The sequence below is a fragment of the Tinamus guttatus genome, unplaced genomic scaffold (assembly GCF_059628265.1).
Source record: "Tinamus guttatus ecotype Peru unplaced genomic scaffold, ASM5962826v1 Tinamus_guttatus_pri_ptg000104l, whole genome shotgun sequence".
In the NCBI taxonomy this organism is placed as follows: domain Eukaryota; kingdom Metazoa; phylum Chordata; class Aves; order Tinamiformes; family Tinamidae; genus Tinamus; species Tinamus guttatus.
In genome coordinates, this window is record NW_028288638.1 from 4,336,007 (window position 1) to 4,355,218 (window position 19,212).

At 38.7% G+C, this 19,212-nt stretch overlaps 1 protein-coding gene across 1 annotated transcript in view; it reads left to right on the top strand.

Annotated features, from left to right (window-relative positions):
• The window catches only part of VPS41 (VPS41 subunit of HOPS complex), a 94,752-nt gene that overhangs the window by 21,198 nt on the left and 54,342 nt on the right, over positions 1–19,212 (top strand). Inside the window, exons 5-7 of the mRNA XM_088520862.1 lie at positions 12,539–12,613; positions 17,080–17,142; positions 18,391–18,456. Coding sequence (XP_088376988.1) covers positions 12,539–12,613; positions 17,080–17,142; positions 18,391–18,456 — 204 coding nt within the window. The remainder of the gene's footprint in view (positions 1–12,538; positions 12,614–17,079; positions 17,143–18,390; positions 18,457–19,212) is intronic.

Genomic DNA, 19,212 nt, shown 5'->3' on the forward strand with positions numbered 1-19,212 from the left:
CCTCCTACAAACAACCTTTGGAGGAAATTTCATATATAGCAATGTTCAGATTGAAAATGACCTTACTGGGTATTTGTGAAAGTCAAGCTGATGATGTTCTCTTACTACTTTGAACACACTACTGTGTGTTCATCAGAAACGCTTGCAGTGGCTCTTCTACAGTTCTTATTACTATGTATGTATGCTACTTGCTAAAAACAATTATTTTGCTCCACAGAGTAATCTATTTGGGGAAGATCAGATTAAAATTTACCCAAATTCTTTACTGCAGAGATGAAGAGGACAACTGACTAAAAAACCCTTAAAATGAAATAGAGGTTTTCTATTGAGTTCAGGCATTAAATGTCTTAGATTTGTGTTTGTTCTATTCCATGTCAGGTGCTTGGAAGGGTTCAGTTGTAGAACTGACATTTTTTTTGCTAGGTATGTGATCAGTGACAGGTAAGGCCCTGTTCTCCCACGTAGATCCATAAAGGTGAAATCCTCATCCTTGTATAAAGCCTTCGGGCACTGCCTAGGCACAGAGCAAGACATAACAGGACCTGTTGTCTACTAAAGACTATAAAAGAAAATCCCTCCATCCTCTTTATACCCACCAAAATCTCCTGTTCTTTTGTTTGCTTTTCTTAAATAAAAAGTCCTAGCAGTGGTTGCTAGAAGGGTGGTTTCTTATGGTAAATTTAAGGTTGGCCCTGTCTCCTCTACAGATTTTATTACTTGGTTATCTCTTTTCCAAACTATACCTGCTACAAAGTAAAGATTTCTTTTTGTGTCATGGTTTTTACAAGAAACACTAGCCTGGCAGCCCTAGAAATTTCATTTTTTACAGTTTTGCTTTAGGATGTTTTGTTTTAGTCTTTTTAGTACTTTATCATGTAATGTGCTGAGAAGTGAAGTAACATGGGTATGCCTAGTCACAGATATTCCCTAGTGCGGCAAAGGCTTAATCACTCGCTCTCCTTCATGCCCTGGAAAGCTTCACATAGGCTTGTGAGACTAACTTTGGCAGCTGGAAAAGATTTCCAGAACAGAGTGTTTTTTCATCTTGCTCTTAAAACATCTGATGTTGGATACTGGGCCACATGGACCACTGGTCTCTGCAGGTTTGCAAGCTCTGCCTTCACCGAAAGGGTAGGCTGGGACAGGAGTTGTGGGGCTTTGGCCTTGGGTGTTGCTGGCATCTCAGTGACCACACTTCTGCTCTCACATGATCCCTCTCGTCCTCGCCAAGCACCTTTTCAGCTTGCACCAGTGCGGCTGTCTTCAACAGTGTCAGGATGCCTGAGATTAACTGATATGCATCCTCAGATAATACGTGTTTGACAAACTGCTGTTCTCCTGCATTAGGATTCAGTGGATTGAGTGAGATGAAATGTGTCAAATGCACTGAAAATTATTACTAAAAGGCAACAACAAAAAAAGCCTGCTAACTCTACTGACAAAGGATGATGCAGGACTGATTCACAGCATGCTAATTCCAAATGTCTCCCCATCTTTCTTTTCTTCTAGACTGTCTGCTATTTATTAATATAATTATTGCTTCAGGTGACATCTTGTGGATTAAGGACTTGTAGCTATGATGAAAGCTATACAAACATATTTAGTTAAGTAACAAATCAAAAACCTTTCAAAGGGCAAGAAAACCTGCTGCCCCCATTTTGGGGTCTTCTAATAAACAGCAAGCTGAGAGCACAAATGGCAAGAAGTTTTGGCTTGTGCAAATGTCAGTCCGAGTAGGGGAAGTGTAATGTATTGTACAAATAGGAGGGGTTTAATTGCTCGATGCTTCAGAGGTGAGGTGATGCATCAGTGTAGAAAACAAATGTAAGTAATGTTTTAAAGTTTCTCTTATCAGGAAGAAATTCAAGGTTTAACATGCAACATTTCTGGGGCTATTCAAGGCTGGTAGAATTTCTGAAATAGCGTGAAACTAAATCTTGCTTTTTATTCTAGGTTTTTCTAGGTCGGTACTTCTGTTTTTTTCTTTTCTATCTCACATTATGTAGTATTAAACATTTCTTTATAGAATTTTAATGGAAATGGCAGAAAACCAAAAGTCACTAGGTCATCCCTACTACCTTGAAAATTCAAAGAGAAGTGGTTTCCATTGTGGTGTAATTGCCCTCAGGCCCATTAAAGTTACAACACGTCCACCTTCCCAGCAAGTGTGTGGCTTGCTTGAAGGCAATGGCCAGCTCGTGTTGCTGATACCTCATCAAGTTGCAAGCAAATGTGTTGGAGGTTTCTCTCGCCTTGACACAGTTTGAAAAGGTTTAATTGCTAACAAGAAAAGCAGCTTTTCTAATGAAGAGCAGCTGTTGTGCACTAAATGTTGTTGCTGGAAATGATGCGGGTCCCGCTATGTGCTCTGAGAGATAATGTAGCATCTTTCAGTGGGGAAGGTAACTTTTAGCATTTGATTGTATAATGAAGAAGTTAGTCTGAATGGAACTTCGCATGAGAGTTATAAGACTAAGATGATATAGGTGTCACTTGTTTTGACAGGCTACTTAAAATTCACTGTTTATTACTTTAACTGCATCACTTGAGTTGTCAGTGTCACACTGTGAAAAACTTAGTGGTAAAATGAAATGAAGCAACAGAATTTAGAATAAAGATCTGGGTAGCTCAGTGTTACTATTTGCAGGGTGTTAAGTGTGCCTGTTAACAAATCTCATGTTTGGCACAAGACTAGGCATGGTGCAGAGACTGTGTGCAGTGAATGCAGGCTCCAAAACAGAAAGAAAAAATTAAGATCCTGATATAGGTGAGTGCCTGTCCAGGGTGGTGCAATGCTTTAGCTTAAATACTTCCTAGAGAATCATGAGAAACAAAAACCACCCAAACCTCCCAGCACATTTCAGATAAGAAGTAATATATGCTTGCTTTTCCGTGCCTTCCAGATGCTTATTCTTTGAAAAGAGTAGGTGCTTCTACATTTCTCTGTCTTCTACTGCTTGTTTTGAACAAGCACTGACTCGCAACCATGGTGGATGTCCCTCCCCTGTGAGGAGCCAGGTGATGGTGATTGGCACAAGACCATGTGTCCAGGCATTAGTTGTTTTTTGCCCTTTTTTTTTCCAGTCGTCTCAGAAGTATATTATGCTGCATCTGTCTCGCACCCACTCTAAATGCTCTTTGCTGATGTACAGCTGAACCGCTGGGCCAAGTGGCTGCTGTGTTTTTATTAGCAGCAGTGAAACAGCTAGTAGATAGTGTTGATGAAGCTTTTTATCAGAAGAAAGACTTATAACACAGATGTTTTCTAAATCCTAACAGCCTTTAAAGCATAGGGAGGATTTGGAAAGGATTGTTTCCTAAGGATCTAGTATACTGCTGATTCTTAGAACTGATTTCCTTTTGTTTAAATGACATCTTGTATCTGGATGCAATTTTTCTGTGTACCAAAGGCAGGCATGCACATATATATGTGCACTTGCATGCACATATACCAAATAATAGCAGTTAGCTTGTCAGAATTATTCAGAGTTTTGGCATTAATAAAATATTATTTGCATTAGAAAACGTTTTCCTAGTTAGAAAGTCCAAAACAACTGAATTCTGGAGGACATTGTCTTTTATATAAGATGACATTAATGATAGAGCTACAGCCCTTTGTTTCCATTAACAATAAAAATGCTGTGCTATTAAAAATATGGAGTGACATAAAAGGGCCATAATATGATAAACAAAACATGAAGGCAAAACTAAGTCTTTTTTTTCCCGTAGGAGGTAAGATATTGTTGATAATGGACTTGGTAAATCTAATAAAGATCACCCTCTACAGTATGGAATTTATTTCTTTTAAAAGATGTGACAGGGCGTATAGCAGTTGCTTGGATGGTGGACATTCCAAATTTGACCATTCTCTTGGGTGTTAGTATCCTAAGAGTAGCTTTTAACAAAAGTAGCTCCTTCTAAGCTGACTGCCCCACTCTGATGCTGCTGTAGGAAGCTAGTTCCACTCAGGGCCCTGTGACACAGAAATAAGAGTGTAAGAGATTTCAGAAAGGGGTGTGTTTGTGGTGGAAGCTTCCAAAATGTAAACCTGAGCTGGCTGATGGCGGGAGTCTGTAGGTGCTGCAGGCCTTGGTAGTTATGAAGGCAGGAGCTCTGAAATGAGAGCAGCTTAAAGACCAAAGAATGTGGCTTTTATTTTTACCTACACTAAATAAAGCCTATTATAAGCAGGAATGTCTACAATGGCTTGTTTGGGCAAGCTACAGAGGATCAAGGCATCTTTCCATCTAGCTCTCTTCATCTCACTATTGCAGTGGGGATGCATATGCTTATGATATGCCATTTACAGTAAGTTACAGTACACTTTATGATTCATACTTTCCACTCATGCGAGTGCTCTCTCAGCCCCTTTTTCTGATTTGCAAATATGGGTTAAGATCCTCTTAAGAATGAGAAACCTGAAGTTGATTACTGGGGATCCATTCTGCCAGGTTTTCTGAGACTTTCTGAAGTGATAGAATTGCAAATAAAGGAAGTTCCAGAGTTGGTGTCCAAAGCAAGTAGATGCTTTCGGTAAGCAGAAAACATTTATTCTTGATGTGGCTTTTATTTGATGCCAAGCTATACAGGTATTGCTAGATGGATTTTCATGTGGAAAATGGCACTTCACTTTTAGCTGTTGGATGAACTTCAGCTTTGACCACCCAGTGTAATGTTTAACTATGCCAAGAATATGACTAGTTATATCTTCAGCCAGGAAAGGAAGTTCCTTCCTACACAGCATTTTTTTTTTCTGTCTGATTCAGTTAGCTGGACAGAGGCTGATTTCAGTGGCCGGTGGATGGAGACCATCTTTCATAGTATAATGGCTGATAAACTTGCATTAAAAAGTAGCCATTTTTAGCCTTTTTTTTTTTCAGGAGCTGATAAAAGGGGGAAGATTATGGGTTTGTGGAGAAAAGAATAGCTTTGTAATAGAATATATGGAGAATCAGGAATCCTAGGATCCATGTGGGCATGCCTGCTCTCCTGTCTTAAGTCAGGGAGGGTGATAGTGGATAATCATGGCTTCTTGTGCAGCCTTGCCTGAAAATGGTGTTGGAAGAACAGTGAATGGCCTCTGAGAAGAGTCTTGTTGCTTGTTCAAAAATTGTCTTGTCAAAATGCCAATAAAATAATCACTTAAAAACGAAAAAACTGTCCTGACAACAAAGTACACTATATGACTTGCTTGGACTCTTTCTTCAGTCACTTGACTGAGTAATGTTTTATCAAGAGGTGGAGAAAATCTCACACTTTCCCCTCTTGAGGGTGAAATATTACAAAATCCTGTTAAATACACTGATGACATGAGCGTGCTTACTCCACAACAACAACCTATGAAATTGCCCTGATGGAATTTGTCCTCAGAAGTTTAGGCATGTTTTTGTGGCTTGTTCTCCAAACCCAAATGGCGGTTCGGTAGCCTGTATGGAAAGTTAGTGTTCCAAGTTGATGTTGCCCTGCTAACTGTGCTTGGGGAGCAGTCTAGCAGTGAAAGCAGTTAGAGAAACCAGTTTCTTTTCTATGGTGCAGGGCTTTTGGGTGGATATATCCTTAGCTCTCCGGTGATCTAACAGGTAAGATGTTCTACTTTGGATCTGTGATAAATTAGCTTACAGTTAAGCTCTGCTTGGAAATGGCTTTCAATATAGATTATTTTTAAATAGTAGTTTTATCACTCCTAACAAACATTCTGATTATCTAGCAGCAACTCCAGCTTTAGGGAGATTCCTTGTTAATTTTTTTTTCTTCTTAGTCCCTGTAGTTGACAAACAAGATTAAGGGATTCATTGATGTGAAAAATACCAAAATCACTGTAGGCTTTTGTCTTTCTCACTTTCTCGTAACATATATGAGAGGATCCTTGTCCTTGTATTGCCTTAGATTTAGACAGGCTTTTGAGATTTTTCTTTTTTCTGCCTTCTTGCAGATGAAATAAAAGTTAATGTTGTTATTTTTCCATATCCCAGACCTTGTCACTCTCCCCAGCTTTTCCTTCTCCCTTTTCTTCTAACCCACATGATCTCCCATTTTTCATTCAGAAAGTGACAGATTCAAGAGTGTTATAAGAAAAGGACTGCAGCAGGAATCCTCACTTCTTTATCAGAATTTGACTACCTATATTATTGAACAAAACCTCCGCTTTCCTTTGGATATTAGTACATTTTCATCAAATGAACATTGAAGCGCTGTAAATTCAGCATATACTGTTTCTGTTTTAGGTAGTGGTGAGAGGCTTGTTTTGTAGCTTTTAGAGCTGCTTTTTTCGGTTGAAGCCTTTGTGTTACTATATTGTTTCTGAAGTTGGCATGCGTATGCACATGGCTATATATGTGCTTTCCAAGTTAAAATGAAATTGCCATCTCATTATTCTCATTGAATAATGAGATGGCATCATTTGCTCTCCTGAGTTGTTTTCCCTTTCCTGTGTCAGTAGAACTCCACAATGATGCCAAAGCCAGCCCAGCACTGTGGTATCTGAGGCATATAAAGTGCATTGCTGCAATTTCCTCCTTATAAAGAAAACTCCTCAAAACAAGAGGCGTTCAAGGCGTCCGTATGCTGAACCCAGAGAAGACAGGACATACAGCGCATGATCTGTGTGCTTAGCCATTGCCTTTTTTTGAGAGAGAGAGAACATTTAACCATTTGCTTCATTTATTGTAACCACCTATCACTTTCCAAAGTACGAATTCCTTAGAAAAATAGAAAACTCCTATTTTGGCAAGTTAGTAAAATTGTTTCTTATAAAAGTGTTAAGGTTCTCTTTCCTGGTTAGAAAAGGCATCTTTGGGTGCTGTTATTCAATACCACTCCTGGATATGCAATACTTGCTTTGGTGTTTAGTTTTGGTTTTGGTTGGGTTTTTTTTTTGAGTCTTAAAGACTCAAATTGTCTCTTTCGCATAATTCATTGCTGGTGATGCAAAACCTCTAATTTAGTCGAGTAGAAGCCAGAGAGTTGGAGATGAGGTGAGAGAGCAAGTGAGGTTTGTATCGTCAAAAGACCTTGGTTTAATGCCACGACAGTAGATGAGGTAGTTTGTGCTTGTAAACTGATGTTTCAGGCTTGTAGACCTTCACCGTGGTGGAAACAACACAAATGGAGAAATGAAGGTCCTTGTTCCAATACATTAACATTTTAAGTGGGTTGATTAGTTGTACTGCTGTACGCCGAAGGAAGTTACATGTGCTTGTTTGTGTGAAAATCATGGAGGTGGAAGCACATGAATAAATGAAGAATAGGCACTTGTAGGAGATTTTTTCCATTTTTTGGTTTCAATTCAAAGGCTACATACATATAGTTTGTCCCTAGTATGAAGAGTGGCTGTACAGCAGTTCTATAAATCTAGAATGATAATTACATAATGTAGCAGAAAGTGCTATGGCTGGTTTTTGTCTTGGGGTATATATGTGATACCAGAGCTTGACACAGATTATGTTTGGATTAATTCAGGAAAAGTTTAGGAAAACTGTCCTTACAGAATGGATGAAAGTGTGTGAATTCTATGATTCTATGATTCTATGAAAGTGCTATTCAAGTGGGTTGTATTAGTGGTGGGAATCTCTTGAAGTAAAATGAGCTTTGCTGTAAGTATGATCGAACACTGCTTTGCTTTTCACACTCCTAATGTGTGTGCTGCTTGCCTGCTAACCATGGCTAAAAGGCATGAAGTCACAGGCAGCTATTAAAACATTTAGATTCCTGCCCTGTAAATACTGCATTTTTCAAAGACTTGGAGTGAAATCCAGTCTTATGTTTCTTGTTCTTTCCAGTTCATACCCATTGGGATGCAGCATTTGTGCAAGAATCAATTATCCATTTGTTAGTCAGAGAAGCTTTACAAATTATACATTAGCAGATTGATTTCTCAGGTTCACCATTGGGGGAACTGATAGCATAAGGTGGGTTGATGATGAGTGTCAGGGGAGAAGGAGTTGCCACAAAGAACACAATTAAAAGAAGCTTTCTGAGTGGCCGTGAATTTACTCCTAATTGAAGAGCTGACATAATCCATACTAAGTGCGTTTATTTCAAGCGTTTTACATTAGGTAATTGATTATCACATGAGGTGCATTTGTTGGTAGATGCTGGATTTTTTTTTCTTTAATACTTTGCAAAAGCCTGTATTTAGATCTGTATGTGCAAGATGCCTGCTAGCTTTTTTCTTCTCCCTAAACTTTTCTTTCTTCCATTAAGGTAACATTTTTTTGTTCTATAATGTCAGCTTGACATTATTGATTTTGAGCAGTCAAACTTACTTATGTTGTCCAGAATTCCAAACATGTCTCCATCAGAAATAAAACTGCAGCTAATGGAAATTCAGCTGAATGCATTTTTTTTCCTTCTTTACTGGAAGTTCAACACTTTATAAAATTCTGATGTTCTTCTCAGGTTAATCGTTTCAGTATATTTTTCTCCCTAACTAGCAGGATACTCCTTACTGTTGGGATAGAACTATATTGCTTTCAAAATACTGTGTTAGTATTATTTATACAGTATTCTAAGTATAACTGTGCCTTCAAAGTTGTGCGTTCTTGTTGGTTGATCTGTGTCTAGTGCCTGGACTAAATTGGAAAAAACAATTGTTATCCATCATAGTGCTAATTGAATAATTATATGCAAACTTTATATGAAGAGGTCACAGTTTCATAGTGTAGGGTTTTTGATTAGATTATCTTTATTCATTGAGTAATAACTATGGAATAATATGTTTCAAATTTTACATTTGTACTCAGAGTACTGTGTAACTTTTCTTTTTGATTAAAATGCCTGTAACTCTGGAGAGTTTTTCTAAGCACCTTTATAACAATCAATTGAGTGAACCCCAGAGCATACTCTGGTCATAACTGTGAGTGATCAGTCCTCAGACTGTGGTGAGGTGGTGACTGCATGTGTCATCTCTAATCTTGAGCAATTTGTTCTTTGTCAACCTATGGCTGTTGGAGGGAGGGACTTTTTCCTCCCCCTTTTCTTTCTTAAGCATAGAGAATTAAGCAAAAGCTATTGTAGGTGTCATCTGGAATATGGCTTGGGAAAAACGAGGGAGGACAGTTGTGACTTCATGGCAGAGCTAATAACCCTTATAGAGGAAACAAATAAACAATAACAAAAAACAAGGGGAAAAAGGCAGCAAAGCATGGGAAGGGAACCCTCAATATTATCTGTGCTCCTGTTTTTCTCTGAAATTCCTTAGGTAGCCACAAGCTGTTGGCAGTGCACAAATATAGTTAAATCTGAAATAGTAAGTAGCTTTGACTGGCTCAGCAGCATGTTTATGAAATAACTGATATTAAAAGATGGATTTTAACTGATTCTTGAAGAAATACTTTGTTTCGGATAATATACATACCATTATTTTTATCATCTTTGTTTTTCTGATTTTCTAGGCAGTTTTAGATGCAAATTTTGGATGTTACTCTAAGGTGTACAGTTTTGGAAATGGCTGGCTTGATTGTTACTCAGACTTCAATACTCAGATTGGCTGTTTTGAAGTTCTGGGTTTATCATCATTTCCTGAACACCACGGCCTGTCAAAAGAGGCATCTAGCAGCCAGCGGCACCAATTCAACTTGAGCTTTGGAGGAGAATAAAAATAAAAAAATTCTTCCATGTTTGCATTGTCTTGAGTACATTATCCAAAAAAATTTAAATGGCCCTTTTTTTCCTCTCCCTCCCCCCACATCCTTCTTGTGTACAGGAAGGAGGTTTTGACTTGCTAGGAACCGTTTGGTTAGGTGAGCACATTTACACGTTTTTGTCTCCAAATTGTGCCATCTGACTTCCAGGCATCAGCAGGCAGATGAATCCATCACTCTGCTCTTCGCCTTCCCCTTGTGTGCTATGATACCATAGATAGCCTATCTTGCCTGCCTCATGCGCTTCGTTTTACAAGACTCAAACTTTGTCAGAACCGTTTGCCAGCGAACTTGGAAGAGCGTGGCCTGGAGCATTGGGCTGTCGATCCTCCAGCATCTTCATTTTGTTTCTCTCCACCCGAGGCTCTGCTGTGGCCAAGAGCCTTGGAGCAGCCTGGCCCATGGCACCGCTGATGGATGCACCATCGTGAGGACACGGACGCTGATGGCAGATGCAGGCTCTGGAGAGATGAGAAGGTGGCCAAAGGAATGTTGTAACTTCACATGTGATCCTATGTCAGAGCAACGCTACTTAGGATGGACTTTCCCCATTCCAATTGCAAAGTAATAAAGAGAAGAACCTTTGTGAGAAAGCTGTGTCAATACTAAATTTGATATCACCCAGGATTAAAAAAAAAAAAAAAATGCCCCTTTCACCATGACCTCAGCTAAATCTTTGCTTGTCCTCTCGGGGGGCTGGAGATGTTTCCCATGTGCAAGGGAATGGTGGAAAGGGGGAGGGAAGAAGACAAAGCGTGCAGAAGACAAATTGACTCTTCTCTTGCACTTTGAGCAAAACGAAAGTTCAGAAAGTCAGGGAAGGTAAGGCATGATTAAAAGTACGTGCTGGTAATCTTTATGAAGCTTCCAGAAAGCGAGACTGGCAACAGACAGTTTCCTGCCATGTCCTGCACCCTTTGACATAGCCAGCTGTGTACAACGCTTAGCAGCTGCAGTTTCCACGACGGCCCTGACCACCCCGGCCCGTTGATGGGCTTGCACCCTACGCATCAGCTGATGCCACACAAATGCATCAGTGTCCAGTTGTGCTAGAAGAGGGCAGACTTTCCTGTGGGGAGAATAAAATGATGGATTACTACCCCCAATAACTTGGTTAGTCAACAGTTGAATTATAAGAAATACTACAGATGGTAAAATATACTGTGGTGCAGGGAAGCATGTTGAGGGTGGCCTGTGCACCAGGGGATCACAAAAGAGGTTCTCATTAGTGGGCTTCTTGTCCTCCCCTGCTGCTGAAGAGACCCTTCCTCTATATTTCTTTATACCCTGTATTGGCAGTTGTCAGGAGTCAGGGCTGCTGTTGCAGAGCGACCAAGGTGGTCTCCCATGAGCAAGTACAGATGACCTGAGCAGATGAAGATGGTCCCAGACTGACCAGCTGCCGGTGCTGTTGGCGATGTGCTCGTTTCTGATTTCAAACCACAGCGAGTCAGCATGTTTCCTCTGTGGCTAACTAAATTTTTTTCAGAGCACATGAATCAAGGCAAGGTGGTTTGGCAGACTGCACCTGCAACAGGAAGACCTGCAGCATTTTGCAGTAAGGCAATGTGAGGCCAAGGGCGATGCCTCCTCCGCACAGGGAAGCAGCAAAGTGGTAAAGGGACTGCCAAAAGTCGTGACCTATTCCCATTGCATCAGGCAAACTGCTGCAGAGCAGGATGTGATGGTTCAATGGTGATTAGAAAAAATAATTGTAGGAATTGATAGTGTAATTAGGGCAGTTTGCTTTCCAAGGTAGAGATGAGGAAATCTGTATTTTCCTAACTTAGCTATTTCTTGGAATCTGCGGGGAAAAGCAGGTTGTTGATCTGGACAGTGTTTTATATAAGTCCTGAAGTGGTGAACTCCAACTGTGTAGTATTTTTGATGCAGTTTTGTAGCATCTAATGTGACCTCCAGCACTGCTCCAGTGGCACTTCCTTTTCACAGGAACGTGTAATGGAGCTCTTCTTTTCTCATGCTCAGAATCAATTAACTGATGTGTATCTTGTGGGGCTGTCCATTCCAAATCTTACGAGAGTTTGAAATGTTGTTCTGAAAGATGCAAGACATCTATTTGGGTGAAGATCTTTCAATGATGCTTGAAACGATGAGGTATCTTTTACAGTGGTTTATGGTAGTTAAGAAGGTTCTTGGTACTTGAATATAATTGGATGGGCGATATAATTCGTGGGAGAATATGCATGGTATCGCTCAAATAATGTTGGAAGTTAGTTCTCACTGCCTAATGTGAGGATAGATACTTAGGCTGAAGTAAATAGTTACAGATGCTATATAACGCTGCAGGTTAGAACCAAAAGAATATCTTAAATGGATGGGGAAAACTAAAATTTATTAAACTGGTGCAGCCTTGAAACTTGTATCAGTGTTTGCCTAAGAATGACTACACTTGTGTTACACCACACTATTTGCTAATACTAGCTTCTGTAAGTACTCTTAGAGGCAAAAAATGAAAGCTAGAAAAGGGATTTGCTGGAAGAAACATAGTTACCAGTATTGCTGTGAGACCAAACCAGAGAATTTTCAGTTAGTTTTGATGCTGTGTTTTGGTAATGGGAGAGGTTCCTGTGGTGCCCAGGTCAAACTCTTGAGTTCTAGGAGCATGACACTTCAATAACAGCTCCAAATCCTTGAAACAAGTTGCTAGAAAAAATATCCAGTTTCTGGGTTAGCTGAAAGACTGGAAAGAAGGCTGTGTTTTGGCAATATTGCAGAAATATCTGGTTCTTTTGTACACATATATATGTATATATTTGGAGATTTGTGCAACTAAAGATTGTACAAGATTTAATACATAAATCTCAAGATAGGTGAGGTTAAAGCATATGATTGCTGATGTCAATTTGAAATCTTTTTTTTCCTTTGTCTTTTTGTAGAGCCCAGTCAAGATAAATCAGATCAGCCTGGATGAGAGTGGAGAACACATGGGTGTGTGCTCAGAAGATGGCAAGGTACAACTAACCCATTTATATATTTAATGAGAGAGTAGTAGTCCTCAGTATTCAACTTCAGATAATTGTGATACCTGTGGAGCTTAACACCACTTTGTCCATACATTTTGGGGACTGGGCTCACCTTTGAATACTCGAAATTTAAGTCAAGTATATTTTACACAAATGTGCCGTAGGAAAAGTAATTACAAGAATGTCAATAATGTAACTGGTATTAAGCTGATTAACAGCTGTGGCAGGAGGACATGTCACCTTAATCATTACTGCTGTGCCTGTTATACTTCAGTGACTAGTCTGCTGTTCCAGCAAGACAGTAGTTTAATGCTTTTCTGCTATAAATCCACAAAATTGGATTTTGTGGGCATGATTTCTGTGGGCTGGTGGTTTTCATTTTTACACACGTTATGAATGTTTCTCTTGAATTATAGAATCTTTTGATAAGCAATCATAGTTTATCAGAAGAATAAAGTGTCTTACAACAGCCACATTAAAAAAATGTAAAATCAATATATGTACAGTTTCCTAAAAAACTGGCACCTACTTCCTTGACTGAGGACATACATCATTTGTGCAGTGTATAACTAACAATTATCAGTGCTTCTCTGGAATGTTGAGCTGTGACATTTAGTGGTTTTAGTGATTGATTTTCCACTTATAAGAATGTCTTTTTTGTTTTTAAGTCGATGGCAGTCTTTTCTAATGTTGGTTTACAATGAGAAAATTCTAATGCACAGGGTATATTTAAGCTTATTTTTGAATATAATGTTCATAGACAAATGCAGTGCACTGAAAATCGTTTAAATCATTTCTCAGTATACATCCGACCCGCTGAGTAGAAAATTTTTTACAGAGCAGACTTGGGGGAAGGGTGGGTGTTGCCGATCCTAATGTATCTATTCCATCAGTAAAAGTTCTATAAATTAAAACTAAAACTGGATCTTGCAGTAAGCAAAATGGGAAAACAGCTCCTTTAGACCGTATGTATATGCTTTTATTCCTTCTAAAATAAGGTGCCATATCTTTTTTTTTTTTTCCTCAGCAGGCAGAGAGCCAGTTTATGTTTTCAAGCCTTTTGTTTCTCAAAGATATCTTGATGTCAGTATCTTGACACAGTAATTGGGATACTAGTGCCTATCAAAGTGGGTTGTAGAATTTTACAGCTGGTGAGAAATGCAGCAAGAGTAACATAATTGTCTAAGCAAGATAAGGGAAGGATCAGTAATTGTGTAAGGTAATAAAAAATGTTGAGCTAGCATGGTTGGTTTGGATTTCCAAAGGGGGTGGGGGGACAAGTACTTCTTAAGTTGCCCACATGTGAGACTGTGGATTACTGGCTTGAAATATATACATTGCAGCGAGACTGCAAGCCACACAAATTTTTCATACAATATATTAATGTTAAAAATGTATATTGATTTTAGGAATGTGCAAAAAAACCCCATATCTTTCCTATGGCATGACTGTATTTGAAAAGGCCAAAACACTATTATTTTAAATTACAAGTTCTGTCTTTAGCTAGCGAACTAGCTATTGTGGGACCAATAGATGATCATGACAAGGTAGTTTAAACTCTTTTTTTTTTTTTTCCCCCCCAAAACAGGCTACTTTTAATGCTTTTGATACAGGAACGGATTCAAAACCGAGTGGAGTATAACAAGTACATTATTAATTATATTTTTATCTCTGAAGTTTAGAGATATTGCTGCCTCACCATATTTTACACTAAAAATTACATCTGGAGACTTGAAAGGCCTAGTTGTTTTAAAAGTTAGACTTTCCCACTTGACTCAGGGAGGTGTGTCTCTGTGAAAGAGTCCAGACAAAAAAATGGATGAAAACAATTATTTGTATATTGTGCTTCAGTATAAGAATGGCAAAAAATCTGGGCCAGAAAATGTAGCACCTGTAGCCATTTACCTGGCTGGTAAATTCACATACCCCATGTGTCTGCTTGCTTGCTCCAATGTCACTTTTTTTATTGTGAAAAATTGAAACAGTCGTGCAAGTGGTTGCAAGGCCATCAGACAGTCCTCCTGGTCCCCCTGGTAACTGTACCATACTTGGCTAGCTGAGGTTTTGTCAACCACTTGCAGCTTTAGTGCAAAGTCGGTTCTTGGAAGATGTTCCTTATAAATGGACTCTACAACTGGTCACCATCTGCATGGAAGGAGAAGAAGCCAAAAACTGCACAAGCACATGGCTTGCCCAACTGTAACTGGACAAGTGTGGCCCACTGGCTGGGGAAAATGGCTAGATTTTGAAATAAAGACATATGGGAGGAGATGCTTATGCTAGAAAAAAATAGAACATTTTGGGTTTTTTTTTAGGGAGTGATTACCTGGGTCTGACTCTCAGTTCCTCTAAGTCATTATTAAGTCTTTATCTAATAGTAACATAATTCACACCATTTGTGTAAGAACAGATTTGTTCTTGTGTATTTTAGTATCATATTTCATGCCTATAATAGTACTTGTTAAGAATACCCATGAAGTATTAGATTTCACATATTTCAAAAAATGTGACTCTTGGAAAGAATGTGTTTGTTCTCTTAAGGTTGTGACCACCAAAAAATTGGCGCCTCTTTCAAATATGGAAGCTGGGAAGCAACAAAGTCTAGATGCAGTGGATGTGTTGGATACTTGGTAATTAAAATCAGAGAACTGGCAAAATATAATGGACTCCTGTCATAACCTCCTTCTCCAGATACTTAAAAAGATCATGATCTGAGTGAGGATAGAAAGTAGAAATGGATAAATGCAATACAGCTGTGTAATATCGGAAGAATCGCTTTCTCTCTGTAGAGTAAAAGACATCAAGAAGTAATAAACTGTTATATGGTGTCTCTAGAGTAAACATGATAACATGTATTTTATGCTGAGTTGTTTTTTCTTCTTCCATTAACTGGCTCTATTTTGTTCCCAAACTCTTAAAGAAACGTCATATTGCTACACCCCAGCAGTATTCTGGAAATACTGGCAGAACTGTGGCTAATGTTAATTTTGATTATTTTAATTTGAGAAGCAGTTTTTTGTTGGTTTTGAGCAGTTTGATTTTATGGGTGTGTTTTTTTAACTTTTCTTTTTTTTCCTCCTTTCTTAACCTCTGCTTCTTATTTTTAGTCTGTTGCATTGTATATACTATGCCAATGTCTGTTTTGCTTGATTAAAACAAAAAGCCAGAAAAAGAAATCCTGTAGAAAGGAAGATTTTCTAGGCTTTCAGCCAGGCTCAACTCAAATATACTGCATTGGTTGGCTTGCATAATCACAGCTTTGTGATGCTTCTCAATGTCTCCAGATATTGAATTCTGCAGATCCTTTTCCAGTGATATCAGAGTTGATCTTTTCACAGGGACATCAAGACTTATTCTGGGGCGTGGTACTTCCTGGCTTTGTTCTGCACATCTTTGTTGAGTGTGTCTTGTGTTTAGCTTTTCTTGATCATAGAGACCAGAATTTAGCCATTCACCTTTCTCAGAAAACAGGGCTGCATGATTAAACCTGCGTGAAAACTTTCCAAAGCAGATTTGTTGCCAAATGCAGCTTTTCCAGATGTACTCCATGGGGTACAGGGCTGTCTTTTCCTTCCCATTGCATAGCTGATGTGGCACAAATATACATGAGCCTAAAGGAGGGTTGTGCTTAACAAAAAAAAACTGAGCAGCCCTATTTCTAGGGTCATCTAAGAAGTCTTAACAAATTTTCTTCCACTTCATGCCTTGTTACATCTTTTGTAATTAAGCAGTTAAAAATCTGTTAATTCTTTTGACAGTAAAAACGTACATTTCATGTTGAGCCTTCTTGCAGGGGGATTAGTTCTGATAGAAAGATATTCCAATGGCCTATGGTTACAGTTGTATCACTGACTATTAAATGTGCTGAGACATCAGCATCAATGAAAAGGGAGGATTCTTCAAAGACCGACATTCCCAGTGGTCATGGAGCAGAATGAAAAGTACTAAATGCATTGGGAGAAGGAGAGGACACTAAGAAAAGTATGGGGCTTGATTTTCAGGCTAGTTTTGCTTTATTGTCACAAATTTCTTTTTTCTATGTAAAATGTTACGTGCAGCTTCCTTGATACAGCTCTGTAATGCTCGGAGGGAAAAAAAATCTTTCTAGTTTCTTCTCGGAAAGGAAAAGCCTTTAATTTACTTCTCCCAAATGTTTCTGTGTTGCTCATACCTTACTTGGATTCGTATCTGTTAAACAGATTTGATTGGCCTAAAGCAAAAGGAACTCTTAGTTCTTGCACTGTTTGGGAAGGAAAAAAAATTAAATACTTTTGCACTTCTGAACATATTTAGACATCTTCCATACTAGAATCCAGACAAGTTTCAATCACTTTAAATTGTTAAACATGAGGATTTTTTTGTATTTTTTTTTTCCGTGTACATAAATCACATTGACCTTTCAATTGTCAACTGGTCATCAGGTAAATTATTTTCTTATTTTCATACTTCTTTAGGTGCAGGTGTTTGGATTATATTCAGCAGAAGAGTTTCATGAAACATTTGACTGTCCTATTAAAGTAAGTGCTTGTTCTAATCTATAGTAATTGGGTTGTTACCGTCTTTAATAACAGAACGGCCGCATTGAAACGAAACAAGAGGGACAAATATTGCTTCTTTGTCATATTATTCAAGTCACTAGAAAATAGTTATCTATCTCTATATAAACACTTTTGATCTTGTTAGGTTGGAAGAAAGCTGATCCAGGTTTTGTAAGACGAATTATTGAGTTTTTCAAATAGGAAAGGCAAAGTGAAAGAGAAATTGTCCTGTTTTCAGCTGTTACCTGTCTCAACATATTTCTCTTTATAGTTCTTCAATACAAATTCTGAGGGTTCTGCTAAATCTGAGGTCAATATTTTGCAACCAATTCATATCAGTTCTACCTATCCTGTGGAAAAAAATGGGCAGCAATGCTCATGTACGCTTTGTGAGGGTAAAACTTCAATTATGCTCTACCTAAATGGTCCTTTCAGACTATTAAAAAGCACCTCTAATAGGTATATAGGAAGATCTAAGTTTTTTTTAACAACTTTTCTTAGGGGAAAAGGTGGTGTTTGCAAATTATTTTGATTTGCTGTTTGGGATCCTTCATATTGTTGCTGCCCTTTTGAGAGGATTGGGAGGAGGAAGAAAAAAGAACAACCTCATTAAGTTTTCACACTCATCAGGTACAGCCCAGTTGGCTCCAGCGCTGGGAGCCTTTGCGGCTGTTTTAACTGTGTCCCCCACACGACGTGTCACGCGAAGCCTTTGGCTCTGTGATTGCACATGCCGAGCCCAGCAGATGAGCCAGGGTGGGAGGGAAGAAAAGGAAGCAATTCCAAGCTGTTCGGCAGTGCCAGAGATCATAGCATGACGCTACCGGGACACGCGTGTTGTCTAGGCAGCACCAAGGACCATTTGCTCGATCCAAGCTTGCTACCTGCCCTTTCGTGCTGTCCTGCCCTAATTCTGTTGCTTGCTGAGCTGCGTAACATGACTCTCAATGTCAGGTGCATGTGTCTCAATATGGAGTCTTTTTTTTTTTTTTTTTTTTCTGGGAAAAGGCAGTGGGGCTGAAAAAAACAAACAAAAGGAAAAGAGAGACATCTGAAACAGCGTCTGTTTTAGAGGCAGAATTTGGCTGTGATATTTGATATTTGACCAAGGGTTGTCTAGTTTAAACATGATGCAGTCATCTCTGCCATGTACAAACTTACATTTCAATCATAATCCTCTTTTTTTCCTTCCCCCCCGCGATCCACCACCTCCTACTTTATACTCAGATTGTTGCTGTTCATCCTCAATTCGTAAGATCTCACTTCAAGCAATTTGTAACAGGAGGAAAAAAGGTAAGTGGTCATACTCTAATGAACGTAGGCTTTCTTTAACCAGCTTTTAAAAATAACTAGAAGGTTGTATCTTTGATTCTAACCTGGTAGGCAAAATTTGTTTTTCCCTTCTAATCATGTCTTATATTCCAAAACATTCTCATTTAATAAAAATAGTGCATTTGATATGTCTAAATAAAAGTTGTAACAAATTAAGCTTGAGAATAGAAATACTTTTCTCATCATATTGTGACAAAAGTAACTTGTGTTTTTTATGCCATATTTTCTCCTATTCAATTCTAAGCCTATTCAATTTGTTCAAGTGAGAACAGAAGACCTTAATACAGATCTTTTACTATATATGTTGGTCTTGATGTTTGTTGAAGATTCCCAGATACCTGATTCAGATCTTATTAAGCATTTTTTAGTAATTCAGGGAAGCATGTTATTGCTCTCTCGGGGTAAAAAGTGCAAACTCTGTTCAAAAGTCTGCTTGCCTAGGTGTTTATTTCTGAACCTTCATGTTGGGGCAGTTTGGTCTTGTAAATATGTGTTACGGTGTTTTGTTGGTGTAGGGTGCAATTTCTGACTTCTGGAGTACTTGACACATGCAGACCCTGCAAGTATCTTGTACCGCTTTTTGTATTTTGACCTAAAACACACAAAAACTGATTTGGAAAGGTTTATTGAATTAATCAAACATTACCATTGCCTTCTCTTATGAATTAAGGATTATCAGTGCTCACTCGTAGACTCATCAGACTGAATGTGCTGGAT